The sequence below is a fragment of the Filicampus tigris genome, chromosome 3, assembly GCF_054856515.1.
Source record: "Filicampus tigris isolate MCC_2025a chromosome 3, RoL_Ftig_1.0, whole genome shotgun sequence".
In the NCBI taxonomy this organism is placed as follows: Eukaryota; Metazoa; Chordata; class Actinopteri; order Syngnathiformes; family Syngnathidae; genus Filicampus; species Filicampus tigris.
In genome coordinates this window covers 28647457-28668501 of record NC_141219.1, presented here as the reverse complement: position 1 = coordinate 28668501, position 21045 = coordinate 28647457, and the positions used below count along the sequence as shown (strand labels likewise).

The 21045-nt window shown below is 41.8% G+C and overlaps 1 protein-coding gene across 8 annotated transcripts in view; it reads left to right on the top strand.

Annotated features, from left to right (window-relative positions):
- The window catches only part of LOC147150535 (multiple epidermal growth factor-like domains protein 11), a 143608-nt gene that overhangs the window by 109582 nt on the left and 12981 nt on the right, over positions 1 to 21045 (top strand). For 7 of the 8 annotated variants that reach the window (XM_086025415.1, XM_086025417.1, XM_086025412.1 and 4 more), the window contains exons 11-19: positions 890 to 1010; positions 1631 to 1794; positions 1917 to 2019; positions 7103 to 7249; positions 11655 to 11789; positions 18657 to 18785; positions 18883 to 19011; positions 20216 to 20344; positions 20415 to 20543. In XM_086025415.1, the coding sequence (XP_085881541.1) occupies positions 890 to 1010; positions 1631 to 1794; positions 1917 to 2019; positions 7103 to 7249; positions 11655 to 11789; positions 18657 to 18785; positions 18883 to 19011; positions 20216 to 20344; positions 20415 to 20543 (1186 nt within the window). The remainder of the gene's footprint in view (positions 1 to 889; positions 1011 to 1630; positions 1795 to 1916; positions 2020 to 7102; positions 7250 to 11654; positions 11790 to 18656; positions 18786 to 18882; positions 19012 to 20215; positions 20345 to 20414; positions 20544 to 21045) is intronic. The other variant, XM_086025416.1, reaches the window with a different exon arrangement.

The window sequence follows — 21045 nt, the reverse complement described above, 5'->3', positions numbered from 1 at the left end:
TATCAATGGAGAACCACCAATTTTAGCCCAGAGTCAACATTCACTCATGTACTATATACTTTATTATTAGTCCGTATGAATACTGGTATTAACTGACACTACACTTTAATCTGCCCCCCAAAACGTTGTATTTTTTGGGACGTAATCGAAGTCTCCTGCTGGTGTTGGCAAGCCTTGTGTGTCTCTTTGGTGGTGGTCGCTTCCTTTAGGCTGAGAAGTTGTTTGTCGAGACCAACTGTAAATGTAAATCTTTTCACCATGCACTTAGTCGGCCCTATTTGAATAGCAGGGTGATATTTTATGGTGAGGACTGTTGTTTTAGGGTTGAAATGTTTTCCTTTTGTCAAAATGCTGAGCAAGTGTGGGCACCAAATGGTCAGGATTAAAGATCACTTCATTACCAACCACTCGAGCTAACCTTCAACATTAATCTCATCAACCACAGCAGTGCTTCTTTTTTCCCCCCAAAGAAGGTGAGTGAGTAGGTGTTTCAATAAATCAACCATTCTGTGTCTATCATAGTACAATACTGTACAGCAGTACAGCTTGGTGCTGAACCCTCCGTAGAGTTTACATGTTCTCCTGGGCTCAAAAGTGGTTCGGTAGATGTACTCTTGCATCATTCATCCCGCATCGGAAAAAACATTATTTTTGTTCCAGTATGTGCCATGTGATTGACTGGTGATCAGCCCAGAGTTTAGTCCTCTTCTCGCCCTATGTCAGATGGGATAGTTTTCAGCTTTTCTGTGACCATAAGTAGGATAAATGATAGAAAATGAGTGAATCAGTGACTGTATATCGTTGCGTAATCATCCCCGTATTTGCACTCTCTTCACTGTTGATTTCCATTTCTGTATTATTTACTTTTTTTTTTTTTTTTTAACATTAGGAAGAGGACTGCTCTATTCTCTGTCCTGCAGGCCTGTATGGAACCAACTGCACATCGTCATGTTTCTGTCACAATGAGATATCATGCTCACACGTCGATGGCTCGTGCGTCTGCGGAGAAGGTTGTCAGCCTGTATTTGTGGTCATTATTGTCCCTTCTTTACATATTGATGTCAAACAGAGGGTTTAATACCACTTGCCCCATTATTGCTAGATAACAGACTTTAGTTCTCACATTTCAATTTTAAAGAAGGAAACATAAGTAGAACGTTACACGATTAAAAAACACATACATTATAAAACACTTCTAAAATTTGAGATTTTACAAAGATTGGATCTCGTAAAAGTTAAGGTTAGGAAAACACCAACATTTAATTACTCACAAAAGATATACTGTAATTCAATGCACTTTATTGTTACTTAAACAAAAAACAATCATTTTACGTAGCCCTTAAGGTGGAATGGAAGAAACAAAAATAAATGTTGCACTCTCTCGAATTCTTTTGCATTCCCTCACAAAAACGTTGTGCTTGCTCACAAAGATTGCATACCCTTACTACCTTTGCGTTCTGTAAAAAACTTTGTGTGGGAAACATTGTTTTAATGCACGTTGTTTATGTACCTCGGGGTCAACTTCCAAGTAATGCGAGATGTTTCATGTTAATGTATACAAATGTATTTCAAAAATTCAGATGCAAAAAAAGTGCTTTATGAGTAATAGTCAGTTTGGTTCTATGTCCAGGTTGGCAAGGAGTTGACTGCTCCATCCCATGCTCCAGTGGAAACTGGGGTCTAACCTGCAATCAGACTTGTCAGTGTGCTAACGGGGCAGCCTGTGACCCTGTTAATGGAACCTGCACCTGCTCTCCTGGCTGGAGGGACGAATTGTGTGACATACCCTGTCATGTTAGTGCTCACGGAATTCACTTTTTTCCCCTTAATTAACAATTGTTATTTTTTTTTTTTTTGCAATCTGGTAAAGTTGAAATGTTTTGTATACTGTAGCTCATTTGCTTCTTGGCTTGCAGGAGGGATCATATGGCCTGGACTGTAAAGAGAGATGTGACTGTGCAAACGCTGATGGCTGTGATCCTGTAACAGGCGCTTGTCGCTGTGTCGCAGGTTGGACAGGTAAGTCGTGCGCCCGCTGTTAAGACATAAGAGAAGTCACTTAAGGCTCAGGCTTTTCAACTAACTTAGGGCTTTTATGTTGATTTCTGCCTTAGACGCTCAATTTGGTTGCACAAATGAATGAGACAGGAGTCACTGATACATTCCATGCACTACCAATCCAACAGGTTTAGTAAAGTCAATATACACAAAGTCTATCAGTCAGTCGAAAGACACATCATTTGATGAACAAATAAGGGCAAAGTTCATATTCAGGCATCTACTCTGTTCTGAGTCCCAAAGCTGACCGGTGCTGCTGAAAGTAAAGTTGGCAGTGAGAGGAAAATACTTTTGAGGATTTTCTCAGTCCAACAGACACGTATGTTGACAAGATTTACCCTGGAATCATTGACACTTGAGATCCTGCTCCAAGTGGAGGAGTTCAAGTTTCTTGGGGTCTTGTTCACAACTGAGGGAAGAATGGAGATCAACAGACGGATTGGTGCAACATCTGCAGTGATGATGATCAGTCTAATGTGGTGAAGAAGGAGCTGAGCCGAAAGGCGAAAATCTCTGTTTACCTGTTCCTACCTTCACCTCCGGTCACAAGCTGTGGGTCGTAAAAAGAATCAGTTTGCAGAAAAGAAGAATGAATAGATGGATGGATGATTTTGAAGGATGCATCCAGAATACCCACGAAAGTGGAAGTATATGAAAAATACACAAAAGATCCGGATTCGCTGCTTATGGACTTTGAGGCAGCCAGTACAAAAAATGACGGTGTTGGTTTCATATGATTGCAGTCAGTGAAGTGGCCTTGTTTTGATCAGTATCTGGTTCACCTTTGTCATCCGCTACTTCTCGATTCACGCTGGGTTTTCATTACAACCGCCTGACGGACAGGGCAACTCCTTTGCCCCCACCATATGGCTCAAAGATAGTTTATTAATTGAGTCATTATTATGGCTGCTGACACTCCACTCTCATATTCTCTCATTTTCTATGTCAAAGGAATTTTCTAATGAGCTACTGATATGCCAAGTAACAGAGGAGGGATGAAGAAATTCTCTATTTGCACACTGTCCTGCTGTGTGAGCATGCGTGCGTGTGTGCGTGTGGGTGTGTGTGTGCGTGTGTGTGTATAAATATGAATTCATGTACTGTGAGTCTCAAAGGTACTGCAGCCTCCAGACTGTCCCCTGTGAACACTGGCAGTTCTGATCCATTCTTTAAGACTCTCTCTTAGGACACACATGTAAAACTGATGAAAGACAGAGACATGAGAAAGATTAAAGGGCAAAAAGCTTAGGCTGATTTTGAGGATTCTTGGCTTTTTGGTTAAACTTGTGCTACATATGCAACTGACAGTAATAACCTGCATTAGCATCAAAGGGTGTGTTTATCTGTTTTTCTGAAGACAAGCTTGAGCACTGATACCCCTGTCTAATGTTGTGTAGGTCTACCTCACGTGCCCACAACAGCTGGGACTCATAGGGACCAGTACAACTCATAACACATCAGCACATTTATTAAGTCCTGGAATGTGAAAAAGTGCAACAGAATGGGTCAACTATTTTTCAGAGGATTCTGAAAAATTCACGAGACCAAAGATGCGATGGGATTGGCAAGGGTCGTAGTAATCCAACCGGAGGCCGATGGAATGGTTTATTGCAGGCGCAAACCGAGCAGGCGTTGAGGAATTCTACAATGTCTTTCCGCATCCCTGGCCAACAAAACTTCTGGTAGATGAGGAAGTGGGTGCGCCCCACTCCGGGGTGGCAGGCGATCCGTGAAGCATGTCCCCATTGTAGTACCTCGGCGCACAACTGCTCTCGGACGAACATCAGGATCTGTGGACATCCGTCTGGGACTTGAGCAATACACAGGGCTTCCTGGACTTTCCTCTCCACTTCCCACTGCAATGCTCCCGCCACTCGGTCCTTGGGAATGATGGTCTCGGAACTGGTCCTCCACAGCCAGATCATGAAGCCTGGAAAAAGCATTGGGCTTGGTGTTAAAGGATCCACTTCTGTAGATAAATATGAAGCTGAACCGGGCGAGTAACAGCGCCCACCAGGCTTGCCGTGAGTTGAGTCGCTTGGCTCTTCTGATGTAGGGCCAGGTTCTAGTGGTTCGTGAAAACTGTGAACTGTTCCTTGGCACCCTCCAATAGAGATGGGCACCGAAAACCCGGAATGGAGTGGAACCGTATCTATCATTCGGGTTCTCCCGGAACCGTTCAGATTTTAGAATGTCGGTGCTCACGGATGCAGTGTCTTGTCCCTCTTGTCAAAAAAAAAAAAAAAAAAAAAGAAACACTGCACAGTTGAAGAAGCAGGACGGATTAAGCTGGCAGCCAGTGACTTTGAAATGTACTCATGTCGTGCTTCTTGTTTAGGTTGAGACACTTGGTACATTTTGAGTTTGGTCATGGGGCATTCGGGACGAGATTCTTTGCACAATCATAAGGTCGATGCGGAGGCAATGACAGAGCTTGATCCTTGCTAAACACCTTTTTCAAATATGATAGTCTGAGTGGACCTTATCAAAATCTATGACCTCAGGACTAGGTTCAGCAAGTCGTGGACTGTTGACCTCTGTGGATTTTAGGCAATGGGAATGACAGAAAACACTCCAATTTTCTAAGGCGGGGGTGACCCAGTTAATGTCTGGGACATGTAACTTAAGCCAAGGTCACCCCAAAAAGACAGGAGCGGATTCAGAAGGCAAAACCAAAAAGCGTTGCATTTAAGCCAGGAGGCGCCTGTTGAGATCTAACATGCCTAGGTTCGTGAAGTAGGAGGGTTGGTCCCTTGGACATCTAAGAACCACTAAGACACCTGGATCGATAAAACAATCATTGGACCCCAAGTCGATTAAGGGAGTTACTTTGATGCCATGCTCAAATCCTGAGACTTCTCCCACCAGTTCGAGCCTCTTGGCATGATAGTCTGTCACCAGGTTAAAATGTTCCGAACTGTCCTCAAAGTACTCACACTGGTGACTTCTGCTGGAACTGGCCGCCTGGGTTTCCACTTGTCGTTGATGCCTCAGAGCCAGAGACGAATCGGTGTGGAGGTCTAGCCTGGCAGGAGGATACCCTGTGTCCAAGTTGACCACAGTAGAAGCAGGCTCCCGTCTGGATGTCAATCGTTGTGCCGGATTGAAGCAACCTCCACCAACTTGCACTGGCTTGTCACCGGTTACCGGGATTCCCCTTGTCGGCTCCATGGCGAGTGAAGCAACCCAAGGGTCACTCCAGGAAGTCAGCTGGTTCGTCGGGGTGGACCTCACTTAGTGTCTAGGGTGCTCCATGTCTCACTGTCTGTGCCGTTCCCTCAGACAGATATCATCCCGGACACCTAGCTCATCCTTAAATCCTCTACGGAAAATACGGCATTAAGCAGAGTTGTCTGTAAAGCAAGATACGAAATTCTATTGAATAGTCCACTACTGACGTTTCTTTGGGCATCGTCCAATAGTTGACTTCCAGCCTCCTTGCCCTCGACACGGTGATCAAAGACTCGTTTAAATTCCGCAAGAAATGCCAGAAGTGATGTGCGTGATTTGGGATTCCCCCCTATACTCATCAGATTAATGCTCGCACCAGTTGGCTAACATAGCCACAACTTCCCTGAGCTCAGTCAAGGTCTGTTCATGACGTCCAACCATGTGCGTGACCAGGGCATGGCGGACCTTATCCGATCATATACTGTACATATATACTCCATTCCATAATCTATACCGCGTGTCCTCACAAGGGTCTCGGGGGTGCTGGAGCCTATCCCAGCTGTCTTCGGGCAGTAGTCAGGGGACACCCCGAACTGGTTGACAGCCAATCGCCGGGCACACAGAGACAAACAAATGTACACACTCACAATCACACCTAGGGGCAATTTAAAGTGATCAATCAACCTACCATGCATGTTTTTGGAAAGTCCGAGGAAACCGGAGTACCCGGAGAAAACCCACACAGGCACGGGGAGAACATCCAGAGTGCAGAGAGAGAGGGAGAGAGAGAGAGAGAGAGAGAGAGAGAGAGAGAGAGAGAGAGCATGCTTTTTTTTTGTTTCTTTGAATTTGTTTGAAATACAGCTTTTAGTATTGGAGTATATTTGGTATTGGAGTAATCCAGAAGTAATTAAAGTATTCAAGTTACATTACTTTAATATTATGGAACTTGGATTACGTTACTAGATACATTTACTAACAGGTAACTGGTGACTGTATTGGAATAAATGTTTAAAGTGACCCTCCCAACCCTGCCTATATTTGACCCTGAACAGAATAAGCGGCAGAAAGTGGGTAGCTGAATGAATTCGATATAACAATATATTCTGTTTTATTGGAAGAAAGGAATGGATGTCATGCACAGATCGTCAATATACCGCACACCACATTTGACATTTCTCAGATCTCACGTTAAAACAAGAACTGACATTGTTGATTGGATTTATTAAACTGACATCAGAAGTGTGATCGGAGAGAACAGGAGAAGTACAGCTGGTTCAGCCTTTTGGAAAACAAACCGACTTAACATTTTGTGATTCATGTTGGGATAGTTATCATATGACCACCCGCTGGCTCCTCATCAAAATGGGTAGAGCAAAAACATGCTTTGGAAATGGAACAGATTGCTTCTTGTTTTTGAGTGTGTAAGAAACAAGTCAAATGATGCTACTGGATACAAATTGTACTGCTTGTGCCTTGATGAAGTTCTCTTGGGCAAGGTGCACAGCACCCTCAAAGTCAGCTCAGGAGTTCAGAGGGGTAATAGATAGATCGATAATCCAATGAAATTAAATAGAGGTTATCATTCCCATGCAGTCTGCGGTCTGAAGTTATATAGAAGGTTTGAATAAGTTACATGGTGATCAGTGTGTAAGATGCTGTAGCCCAGCTACCACTTACATGATCAAGAGCTCAGGGTGGAGTTTGCTGCAAAAATGTAGCTGTTATTTTTTTTCTTTAAAAAGGTAAAACAAACACTTTTACATAAGCATTTACACATTAAACATTTTTATTTTATTCAAGTAAATGTATTAAATTCAATCATAATTCAGTTACATGTTTGTGTGTGCGTGTGTGTGTTGGTCTTCCACAGGTGTCCATTGTGACAGTGTGTGTAATGAGGGACACTGGGGACCCAACTGTTCTTTCAGCTGCACCTGTGTGAATGGAGGCTCGTGCTCCTCTGAGGATGGCGCATGTGTGTGTGCCCCTGGTTACCGTGGCACCAACTGCAAACGAAGTAAGAAATACGATTTGGCATTGGGAATAATGGTATGGAAATGGTAGTACTGGGGCATTGTAAAAAGTCAATTGCAATTTCTGGACTACTCAGTAATGAGTAGTACCAATATTTAGCCCTTGACTTGCCCTTACCTATGGAAACCGAATCCTGGCCTACCTTGAATAACAGCAAACAAAATCCCCACCATGTGTACTGTATGCTTAATGGGTATGTCATGTACCAAGAGAAGTTAGAACAAATAGCATAGTCGTTACTCAAGTCCTCGTTTTGTCAGATATACAGTTTCTGTGTATTTTAAACATACAGTCATACAATTCACAGCTATTGGTTCAGCTATTATGTAATGCAATCAGGAGTGAGACTGTCTCTACATTGGGGAAACCAAACAGCATCATCAAGCTTTTGGTTAGTTAAGATAAAAAAACAACTGTTGTGAATATAAACTAAAGTGAAAACATATACAGCACAGGGGTGTCAAACAAATTTTTGCCATGGGCCACTTTGTAGTTCCAGCTTCCCACAGACGGGTGTTATGAGGGTGGAAATGAATTTTTAATGATAACCCCATTGTATTATTACTAGTGCTGTCAAACGATTAACATTTTGTAACTAATTTATTGCTAAATGTTCCATAATTAATCACGATTAATCGTATTTTTCAACTACAATTTTTTACGAAGCTTGAGTAAAATCTTGGAATTAATGTGGAAAAAAAATAAAAGTCTATTTCGATTCAAAGACTGTTCTAATAGCTTTCTTTGATCCTTGAATATGATTCTTTTCCTGTAAAATCCAACAGTTGAACGATACACCAAAGACGTACGGTAATATGGTATTTGAATTTGGCTGTGCAAAGGTGCAAATTATTTAGGATTTCTCCAATGAGCCGTCAAGCAACTTTTTAAAGCAAAACTACGTAAAAGTCTGTCTTTGCGACAGTGACTCTCCTCTAAGTTTGGCTGCACAGTGAGCAGAGGTCAGCTGCTACAGGAAGTAAATAAGACTGAGTTAACAGAGTTAATTTTTTTTGTGCGTTATGAAATTTTAATTAATCTCCATAGTTAAAGCTTTAATTTTGACAGCCCTAATTATTACGTATTATTATTATTATTGATGGATTACTAGTTTCAAATCAGAAATCCAGGATAATAGTTTGTTGAATTATTGTTCAAGTTACTGTAAAAAGGATACCAAATAAATTCTTGCAAAATTCTGTGTTATAAATGAAAAAATTGAAATTTTGGTACGCATATTATCAAGGATCATGGAAGTTGACTCACATGATTTGCTTTTGCAGGCCACATAAAATGGCCCTTGGGCCTTGAGTTTGACACCTGTCACATAGACCATTAAATATGGTATATTAGAGGTACGGCTGAGCTTTGCAGGAAGCTCTTGGAATGAAACAGCAGGAAGTTGAAGGATAACACACACACAAAGCTTTTCATTACAGCAAAAATGAAAGTATGTATTCCATCAAGTATGAAAGAATGGCGATAGCACAAGTAGAATCCTCGTATTGCATATTGACTGAGAGCAACTTCTTGAATACTGTAGTAATGTAGTGTTTAATGCAAAGGGCTACAAGTTTATTACACACATCTCAAATAACAAATTTACTCAACTTTTAAATTGATTCATTCATACTCAAATTTTAAAATTATTCATTTATATGTTGTTAATGATATTTGTCTGTGTGAAGACTCAATTCATGTTAAAGGGACTCTTGGGTGAGCTTAACATTGGCACTTATATAATAAGTTTGCATGTAAAAATGACATCAGTACCAAAGTGCCCCCCCAAAAGACTCTGTAGGGATTTAAGGGTTTTTTTTGTGAATATGTTTATGACAAATTTCCCCGCCCCTGTCTGGGGCGTGGCTTATGTTATGTTTTCGGTATCAGCTGTCCACGTCACGGGAGGGAGCCAAGCGTCGTAATATTGCTCGCTTTGTCAGTTCTGTTGTCTAAAACGGTGACCGATCGCCCCCAAAATGCAAATGCACATTACTGCTCTTGTCCACTTCGACCTGTGAAAGTATAAAAGTGTTCTGCCCATTTATTGACATAAAACGTGATCTCATAATGAAAACCTCCACAAAATCAAAATTACCGTGGCGATTGCTCCTCCACTTTCACAAGCTGAAGCGGACAAGACCATGAATGCGCACACGAACCCCGACTGGTTATATTTGGAGCGTACCTTTTCGGCTGTTTACTTTCCAAATTGGATGGCGTGTTGTCGATCGAGAAAATGGGGCCATTCATCATCCAAATAAATGTGCACGTCTACTCATTTCCACTTCAGTTTCTGTTAATATCCTGACTGGTGTTAAATGCCTCGCTCGTCCTAACCGTGATCAACAAAGAAGCAGTGTTTTTTTTTGGGGGGGGGGGGGGGGGGGGGGTTAAGCAAAGAAGCACTGTGCTCTCGTCCCAGCCTAAATCTATGTAGCTCTGCTCACTTCCACATTTCTTCATTCTCATATAAATCAGCCACGGACAAGTTAATCTTTTTGATATGTTGAAGTGGGCAAGTGCCGGTGCACGGGAGACGGTTGGTCCAACGCAATTTTTGTGACTTTGATCTGGGCGTAGGCAGACCAAGCTCTGCTGACGTGTGGTGGATGTCGGACGTATGTATTTCTCTCATAAATACATGCATGCGAACATGGCCTCAGATGGTACTGGGCACGTCCCCCCCACTTTGAAAATGACCTCGATCAGTTCCCCTTCCTCTCTTCCCCCGGAGGTAAAGATCTGAAACGGAGATAACTTGCGTATGTCCGGACGGTTATGTTCTGTTTCAACTACTGATGCATTTAAGTTTAACAAGAACGTCAGAATTAGCACCTTCGAGCCAGACGTGTTAACCACTTGCCCATCGTGCCTAGCTTTTATTCATGTCACAGCTAATTAATATAGAAACTAAGGCCCTACAGCACCAAAACGAGGTGAGTCTCTGTTTACATGTCTTAATTCTATCAATAGCCGCTTTCTATTACAGATAATGACTTCAGCATATCTTTCGATTTAGGGCTTTGTTTAAAAACAAGGGTTAGTTCCCCGCTACTTAATCAGGTTCCCAAGTATCCTGCTGGATCTACGCCAGGTCCGATAAACCCAGTGAGAATGTGTGCAGCAACAACAACAACAGAACCTTTCAGCCATCATCCAAAGACTCCAGGCCACTGTGTGGAGCCCCCTAAAAAGGGAAAACTTAGACTTGTCGGCCTCATTGTCCCTTAGGGTGCTCTGCCATCCGAGGCACGGGATTCACATGAGAGGCACTCTCCTCAATCTTCAAGTCTCACCCCTAATAAAAGAACCAATGGATGGATCATCATTTAAATGGCTGACAGATATATTCAATATAGACGCTGCAATGCTACATTTACTCAATGATGTTATAAATGAGTGCCGGTATGTCAAAGAAAGCTGCTATGGTCACACCTGCCCAGCTGAACAACATCCCTAACCCTGCTCGCTGTTTTTTTTTTCCAATGTGTAATCTTTTTTTGTTTCTTTTTTTTTTTTTTGTAAAGGATGCTGAATGGTCATTTTATTTTCTATTACAGACTGCTACTATTTAATTAGGCCACACAGTTATGAACTTGCTTGACTCCTGTACAAAATCTGCCTATTCATATCTGCCTTCAAAATAACTTGAAATTGGAAGAAGTGTCACAATTGTGCGTCATATCCGTAGGCGCTGGACGAACACGAGAGTGACGCTTTTACAGCAGCTTGCGGGTAGGTGTGCTTCCAGATGACTCCTGTGGCTTTTCGGTCAGCAACAATTTCAAATCTGAAGTCATTACCTTTGATTGAAAATCTGTCTAAAGCTTGAATTGCATGCCTGAAAACAGAGACTTGGAAAAAGTGGATAGAAGGACGTCTGACAGCGTATGTATGGTACAGTGTTCATGGCTTTCCATTTATACAGTATATGGATTGCACCCCCCCCCCCCCCCCCCCCGGCGCTTTTTCTTGTGTTTCTTCTGTTTCTTCCTGCATCGGTGGGATCAATTCAAGCTCTTGGTTCAAAGTTTAGTCAATTGTCTTAATTAGGAGCGTGAGAGAAATGGTAGAGAGTCTCCATGGCCTGGCTTTCCACTTAGGCTAACACCAATTCAAACAAATTAAAGGTTTTAGCAAGACTTATGCGGGAGGATCAGTGGTGGAAGGCATACAAAGCAAAAGGAATGCTACAGAGAGGCTGACACAAAGGGAGGGAAATACATTTACAGGTACACGTTTTGCAAAGACCACACAACAGTAGCCTACGTATATGAATGAATATGGGTGGGAGAAACCACATCGTGATTATAACAATGAAAATGTCAGTCTCCCCATGACAGACACTCTTCTCAAATGTGCGTATGTGTGTGTGTCTTGCGCAGCATGTTCACCTGGTTTCTATGGCCATCGGTGTAGCCAATCATGTCCTCAGTGTATCCACAGCGACGGGGCTTGTCACCACATCACTGGCCACTGCGAATGTTTGTCTGGTTTCTTTGGCACCCTCTGCAACCAGGGTAAGTTGACACTTTCCTAAATTGCAATATATTCTGACTTGTGACAGACTGCTCTGAAATGCAATTGGGATGTCTGGTGGATATCGCACAGATGTCTTTACATGAACCCAACTAAACCGACTGAAAATAGAATGTACAGTGGCACCAAAAGAAGAAAGTACAAACAAAATGAATGCAAGCGCAAGAGCTCAGTTGAGAAATAGCATTCGTATGCATGCCACGACGTATGAATGCTGTTGCGGTACCTTTACATTATGTCCCCGGCGGCCACGGCAGTCAAGTTTCAGGCCGCCGTGGACAAAGCACGATGCAGGAGACAACGCGGGGCGATGGACAAACGTGACAGGATGTGATTGGCGTGGATGCTAGGACAGGCTTTTAAACAAGGGCTGAACAATTTGGAATAAAAGTCTAATTGTCTTTGTTTTGACCCTCAATATTGCAGTTGCCATTTAATATGCCATTATTTTTTTCAAGGTTCTCCTCCCGTGTATTTTTTTTAATCAAACACAAGCGATACATGAATCTGTATTGCAATAAACAATATCAGATTTATTGTAGAAAAATGTTTTGGGCAAATGAACCATACATGGATTCATATGAAAATCAGTTTATTTATCCACTTGTAGGTTTTTAACTCACTAAGCACTATGACTTGCAGTTTTTTAAGAATTGATAACTTCACAAAATTCTACCAAACAAATGTGGTATGAACATAAATCAGTAAGTCATAAATCAGATGACAGTAATGATGCAAACTAATGTGTGGCTTTATCACTTCAACGTTTCTTGTTTCATGACACAATCATTATGTAAACAGGTGGACTGCACTTCGTAAGCACTGAACCCATCTAGACACTATAAAAAAACACATGAAATACACATTGGTATATGAAGCCAACCAAAATAAAGCAGCGGTCATTGTTCAGTCCTATTTTAAATTGTGAAAAAAATGACCACAGCAGTGACGATGCAGATGAGAAGCCTGGTTAGCCGAAGTAAAACGATATGAAAGTAGCTAAACGTGATAGCACGTCGTAGGCTATAACTACTGGGAGGCGATCAGTAGTAGAGGTGGGACGGACATCGTTTGTATTCCCTGGACTCTTATGGTCCTTTCAAGTTTTGTCCCACTTTGCCACATTTTGTGATGATTCTCATTAAGCTTGGTTGGATGATGGCCATTACGTTGTGTGGTGGATTACTGGCCGGGCACGATGTCTTGCATTCCACTAAGGTCTGACACAACACGCACGGTCTGGGTGGAGGTAGCTATTCAACCTGAATATGGAGGGGAAAATGGCCAAATGAACCATGGGCACTGGAAACTTTATGTAAAAACCGAGCATTAGAGGAATATGCATACATTATACAGAAGATTGTGGGAGATACTTCTTGGAACATAAGATTTAAATCATATTTTAATGCGCATTGGCGTTTGTTTAACTGTGTCAAAGATTCTGTAATTTTTGGGTAGCCTGAAATAATTTGTCTTGGTAGGAAATTATTTTCAGGTATTTTGTTTAGTGTGAATATGTGATCACGAATAATCTCTTGAAGTGGAATACAGAATCTGCATCAAACCTTTTTGATGCATCGGTTTATGACAGCAGTGAGTGTATTATGTGTTTACTTTTGTTGTGGCACCATACATATAACCAGCTGCGCATTCCGCCTATGTGATGGATCTGTCCACCTATGACGGACGTCCATTTTGTAGGCAATAAACAATAGACGGAAAACGTTAAAAAAACCCAACAAAAAAAACGGATTAAGCGTAGTCAGAAGCATAGTCGTTTATTGTCTATTTTTGCGGTGAGGCTTCCATTTCTCTTTGGCCACGGCCGAGGTCCTAAAAGATATAAAAAGGGAAAAAAATTCCTAAAAGGAGACACATTTAGCCCGGCCGCAGTGAGGCTTTCATGCCAAAGTGAGTCTTTCGTTCATAATATCGCATGGAGGGGTGACATTTGGTGGAAGTTTGCAGACAGATATGCAAACGGACGCCTGTTTAAAATGATAGTCAGACCGGCCTATAGGCGATTACTATTTGTTCCAGCTGGACAAAATGGCGGATAAACAGACGGCGGCTGTTGGCGGAAGGTGATAAACGGACTGGGAAATTTTAGTAAAATGCCCAGCTCTGTATATAACATTGCTAAGTACATGTAATTTAATGCCAAACTGAAAGTGTGTGTGTAAGAGTAATGGTAATTTATATACGCTCAACAAAAATATAAACCCAACACTTTTGTTTTTGCTCCGATTTTTTATGAGATGAACAGATGTCTAAAACCTTCTCCACCTACACAAATATCGCCATTTCTCTCAAAAATTGTTCGCAAACCACTCTAAATCTTGAGGTGAAGGTGTTCTCTTCGCGGATGAATCAAATCAAATCAAATTTTATTTATATAGCGCTTTCCACACGTAAAAATGCAACTCAAAGTGCTGTACAATAAAAACATCAAGACACAACATAAAAAGAAGACCTGCTCCCTCCTTTCCTCCATCCCTCCCTCGCAATATACACAATGACAGATATCCACAAGCTCAGAAATTCTGTCAGTGCAGTACGGGAACAGGCTTCCGTTGGCGTTTCCGTCAACAAAACTGCACGTTTCAGAGTGGCCTTTTATTGTGGGCAGCTAAGGCACACGTGCACGAATCATGGTGTCTAATCAGCTTCTTGTTATGGCACACCTGTGAGGTGGGATGGATTATCTCAGCAAAGATTTCGACTGCTTTGTGAACAATTTTTGAAAGAAATGATGATATTGTGAAAAACACATAAATGGGAGCAAAAAGAAAAATGTGTTGCGTTTATATTTTGGTTGAGTGTATGTATGTATTTGTAATTTGTTTTAACATATACAGTACATTTGAATGGAGTAGTTTTCTCTGTCGCCATAGTTCTTTTATTGCATTTCAATGCATGCATAAAGTGCCTTGGGCGAACACCTCTTGTGAATTAGCACCACATAAATAAGAATGACTTGAGTACTGTTTGAACGGAAAGACGTATTTGCTTCCCTGCTCCATGTTATGACAGTAAAATAGAATCAATCAAAATGATTGTCACTGACACTCTAACAGAGTTTGATCAGTCAGCTGAAAATGATGGCGCATGTTGGAGAGGGCTGGCCACAGTCTTGCTGATGTGTATCTGACATGACATCGATAAATGCTAAACAATGCATTCATGATTTCAAAGCCATTACGGGGATGATGTATTGTGACATTACACAGACACTGAGGCTGAGCCGTCTTCAGAGGTTTGCACTGTGAATAAACTGAAGCTTTCAAACCAATTGGATATATCCAAACGGACGTTTGCCGTATATAAAGACGACTGTAGAATGTAACAAAAAAAAAACACACAAATCAGTGGTCATGGTAACAGAATTACTGAAGAAAACAAGAACCTGTCATGATAACCCCAACTTTACATTCAGACATCCTGTAGCAGGTTAAAATGACATTTAACTGTTATGTGCAACATAATACACAAAATGATGATCATGAAATGATGAAATCGTCACTCAAATTGATGATCACATTAAGCCTTTGAAGGGGAGAAAAATGCACAGTGTGCTCTGTTGTTCTCATAGCAATCACCTTGTTGTGGCTACCAGAGGGGAAGTAGCTCGAGACCCTCATCAGACTGAATGAGGGGGGTCTGTCGTAATCTTTGCTGCGGCATACATCAGGAAGGTGATGTGTTTTTTTTCCTGTCCTGCCTGCCAGCGCAAGCAATCTGTTGTGGTGGTACAAAGTGCATTGGGTCAGCATCTTATTTGGCAGGTTGAACAAGCTTAGCTGAAGGATGCTGTCCTCAGTCTTCTCAGACTCAAAGTTGTAAAACGTAATTGGCGGAAACAATAATAATAAATGTTTAAAAAAAAAAAACAATCAGTTTGCTAAGCTCTTAAAGAGGAAGTCAATGCAAACATTTTTTTTTCAAGAATGTGTTCTATGCAAGCCCACTAGTCGAAACAGGGCATTCTGATTAATATTGTCTTTGTGGAATAAGTGTTAATCCACTCGTTTTTAGCCATCTCTGCGGGAGGCCATTTCGTCTTCTGTCGACTGAAAATGACATCACAACTGCTCACAGCGACCAATCATGAGTCAGATTCAGAAAACAGGTCAGCCATGATTGGTCGTTGTGAGCAGTTGTGATGTCATTTTCAGCTGACGGAAGACAAAATGGCAGAGATGTCTTAAAACGAGTGCATTTTGCTGCTTAATTTATATTCCACAAGTGCAAAATTAATCAGAATGCTGTGTTTCAACTAGTGGGCCTGAGTTGACTTCCGCTTCAAGACTTGCATTAACCTCCGAAAATGGTGCTGTGTCTGAAAAAGGTTTATATTCATAAAATATGGTTGACAGATGCTTTGAAATAATTATTTGTGAGCCTTCACCTTTGCTGAGATAATCCTTGCGGTTGGCATTCGAGACATTTTAAGATGTTGATTAAAGAGCATAATTATTCCAGTTTCCATTAGGTTGTCAATCGTCACATTAAAAAGTGATTTAATGGACTCATTGTTCGCACATAAACGCTAATAGTCTAGACAGATCATTTTTATGAATAAGGGCGTGGGTCGAAGCCGGAAGAGGTACCCAGGTCAAAGGTGGAGGGTCGCGGCCGGACCGGCAAAAGAGGGTCAAGTGCCCAGCTCTGCGTACACTGTATACATTTTTGCATGGCAGCATGGTGGTCGAGAGCTTAGCATAACCACCTCACATTTCTAAGACCGAGGTTCCAATCAGAGGTCCTGCCTCCGTGTGTGGAGCTCTTGTCTAATTAACCTTTGTCACGTGAGTGTTTTTTAATACTCTTATTACGTATTACCTCCATTACACACGTTCCATTTTTGGAAATGTATTCCATCACGTTCTTTGTGTGCTGTAGTATATTTAGCGTCATTAACATTGCCTTGGGTTCAACAGATGTTAACTGGTCGATGAAGGCAGCCAAAGGTTCATTGCCAAGTTGAATTCTAAATGGAGACGCTGGAGAAGGGAGCTGTAAAATATTCATTAGCATTAAAAATGAAGGCGGCCTGTCCTACATTAGTTATTCCGCTGCGTCTTTGAGCCGATCCATAGATAACTCGGCAGCCCTGACAAAGCCGATGCCGGTGTTAGCACCGATCCATCCTTACACACTCTTACACATCAGACCCTCACCCCCATTTAGGAGAGGACTGGGATTTCATTTAATTTAAACCAATCACTTTTATGGACGCTCTATAGGACACTCGTTAAAATTAGGGTGCAATTCAAAACTTTTTTTTTTTTTATTGCAAAATCTGCTTTTATTACATCAATATGTCTTATTGTCTTCACAATATTATGGTGCATCATAATGTGTTCAATATTATCCTCATTTTCTTCACTGATTAGTTAGAGGAAAACACATCTTTATGGTGAGGCATGCAGGTCCATTTTAAACACTTTAGGGCCTAAAATAATTCCTTGCCTTACCGTTTACATGTAGTTTGACTTCAATGTTTTCATGGTGACTTTTTGAAGACCTGATTATGTTTTTTGATCTGATTATGTAGCATTTAATCAATCTTTCCCTTGGATTAACTCTGACACCTAACGCAACTTTGAGAGTGGTGTGTTCGGAGAGGCACAGCGTGCTCAGATCTTATTCCGAGAGCGCAGCCACGCTGCTATCGTTTGGTCAAATATAAAATAGCTTTTTTGACATGTGTATTTTCTACTGTGGTCTATTGTACTGACGGGCCACACATTATTAATTTTTATGCCAGAGGTTACGGGCAGGTGGAAATTTGAACACGGTCCTCATTTGACCTGCGGGCCAGACTTTGGACATGCCTGATGTTGACATTCTTTGTCAACTGGATACGGAACACTTTAAATTGCCTCATGCCGATTTTCATCTGGGTTCTCATGGTTCAACTTTCTGAGTGTTTGTCAAAAATTAAACAAAAGCCAATTGGACCGCATTCTTGTTGTTCTCGATACCCTCTATGGGCTTCTACAACGTTCATAATCAATTCCAAGTAAGTGCTTGGAACCAACGAGGCACTAAGACCTTGTACTTAGCCACCTGTCTGACCTTCTTCATCTTCATTGCACGCCTCACAAATCTGTCTTTCACTTTAATTGCAAAACTCCTATATGAGTCCTTCAATCTTTTGTCTGCGTGTGTGTGTTTGTGTGTATGTGTGGGGGTGTGTGCGTGCATGTGTGCGCATGTTTGTGTGTGTGTGTGTAGCAAATTGGCTAATACAGTGTTTGTACTAGCCAATATTGTTTAATTACCGTCTTTCCTCATTATATTTTGGTTAAAAACAGAAAATTCCCCAAATGTTTTTTTTGCTGAGTACTTTATCATAATTTTAAATAATACATTTTGTGAAATAGAAAATATATAGCCCGTTAAAAATATATATCTAGGAAACCAGACTTTTAAAATTGCTGATACTATCGGTCGCAGGTACTGGAGCCTATCCCAGCTGTCAACGGGCAGTAGGCGGGGGACACCCTGAACTGGTTGCCAGCCAATCGCAGGGCACACACAAACAAATATACACACTCACAATCACACTTAGGGGCAATTTAAAGTGATCAATCAACCTACCATGCATGTTTTTGGAATGTGGGAGGAAAACGGAGTACCCGGAGAAAAACCACGCAGGCACAGGGAGAACATGCAAGCTCCACACAGTGAGGCCGGGGCCGGGATCGAACCCACGACCTCTGAACTGTGAGGCGGACGTGCTAACCAGTCGACCGCCTTGCTAATGCTAGTCAATGGTTATTGCTTTGCAAAATTGAAAAACATGAATATTTTCTATCCTTTTTATGGTTGTGTGTCAACAGTATGCTCAAGTGGAAAATATGGTAAACACTGTGCCGAAATGTGCCTGTGCACAAACAACGGCACTTGTAATCCCATTGATGGCTCGTGCCAGTGCTACCCTGGATGGATTGGAGAGGACTGCTCCAAACGTAAGGCATGAATATCATACACAATATCGACTTTCTTTGCCTTTTGCTGGCACGTGCAGTCATCCCGGTGACATATTTGTGTGTGTCTTGTTGTCAGGCTGTCCTCAGGGCTCGTGGGGTCCCGACTGCATTCACACATGTAACTGTCACAATGATGCCCAGTGTAGCCCCTCAGATGGAGAGTGTGACTGCAGCCCTGGATGGACAGGACTCTTCTGTACTCAGCGTATGTCTCTCTCTCTCTCTCTCTCTCTCTCTCTCTCTCTCTCTCTCTCTGTCTCCCTCTCACACACACACATAGCTCACTCAAACCTTTAGAAGAAATACATTTACAAAGTACCTACTTTTCAGCTACCTATAAATCACTTGAACCACATCAACCTTCAATCAAAGTTATATGATCAATCGATGCTTTGACTACAGTATATCACAGGTTTAAAACTAATATTGTTTATTTATTTATTTTTTTTTTCAGTTTTTTTACAAGAGCAGTACTGTCAGCATCCACCGCTGCTGTGGATACACAAGCACACTGGGTTACATTCTGAGGTTCAGTCACCATCTAGCGGTCGATCAATACAACTACATGTCTTACACGCAGCCTCAAGGCAAAAAGTAACTGCCCATATCAGTTATGAGCTCGTGCCTTTCTGAGTGGAGCTTGCGTGTTCTCCTTATGCTTGTGGGGATTTTCTCCAGACTTGCTCCAATACATGCAAATTGAGTTCCCTGTGAAGACTCTAAGTTGTCCGCATAGGTCAGTCCTTCTCAATGAGAGAAACGGACCTTAGCTTGCTTGGTGTGATACCAGGGATGGTTTTTTGTCTTGTTTTGTTTTTTTCTGTACTAGAATAGTGTAATTGCACATCCACTACAGTTGGTGGCACTGGCGTTCTCATTATCTGAGTGTGCATGGGGAGTGTAAATGTTAATAAAGTTATTCAGCAGATTTATATTTGTTTTTGTTTTCTTTAATATTAATGAGAACACAATGTTACGCCGAGGTGTGCTTATAACAATTTTATGGACAAATTATACTATTTATAGTCGCGATGGAGAGTTGGGGGGGGCACAATTTTTTTTCTTCTTCCAAGGGGATGGGTATGGCGGGGGCATAACAGAAAATAATTGAGAAGCTCTGCCCTAGGTGATATATGCGTGTTAATTTTACCGCAGTTTGTTTACGTGTGTGCATATTTTGTGACGAAGGTGTTCAAAGGGTGGTAAATTTAAGGAGGGCACAAGGGTTAAGCATGTTGAACTTCTATCCACTCGCCTTGCAGTTAGTAAAGGTTGCATATTACAGATGATTTCCCAAAGAATACAACATCCCAAACAAATTGTGGGTTAACCAGCATCCTCAATGGTTTTGGTGAAAGCATAACATACCGATGTTTTTTTTTTTCTTCTTCTTTTTGGTCCTTCCTCAGGCTGTCCAACAGGTTTCTACGGCGCTCAGTGTGCTGAAGTTTGTCGCTGTCAGAACGGGGCTGACTGTGACCACATCAGTGGGCAGTGTTCGTGCAGGACGGGCTTCATTGGCGAGAGCTGTGAACTCAGTCAGTTTTGCTTCCACTGTTTCATTTGCACAATCTGTGTGCTGTGCAAAAACTCCGTTCATGTGCGCAGAATGTCCTGCTGGGACCTTTGGATACGGCTGCCAGCAGCTCTGTGAGTGTATGAACAACGCAACATGCGACTACGTGACAGGAACCTGCTATTGTAGCATTGGATTCAAAGGCATCCGTTGCGACCAAGGTGAGTCTTCTCCCATGTTAAGCTGTTGGTTCACATTGATAAGGAGAATAAATAAATCCAATATAAAGAGCTCTTCAAATGTTGCGTGTACTGTACTCAATGTTGAGAGGGGTAATAACAGTATGGTTGGAAATGCAGCTTTATTATTTTGTTTCTCTTTGCGGCAACTGCAGTGGCTGCATGTGTTCAGTAAAGATCAGTCTTCATTTCTAGTGGAATTCTTATCTGCAGTTGAATTTTCCATTAAAGAGATTGAAAACATTCCGCACATTCTTCATCTCAATGCGGAACAGTTGAAAAATTGCTTTGACTTAGGTCAGGGATGGGCAAACGATGGAGGGGGGCATATGTGACAAAAAAGCCATTTTAAATAAGGAATACATTTCTAGATATGTTTATTTTTTGAGCCGATGTGCATGAGAGTGGGTGGCACGGTGGTCGACTGGTTAGCACGTCCGCCTCACAGTTCAGAGGTCGTGGGATCGATCCCGGCCCCGGCCTC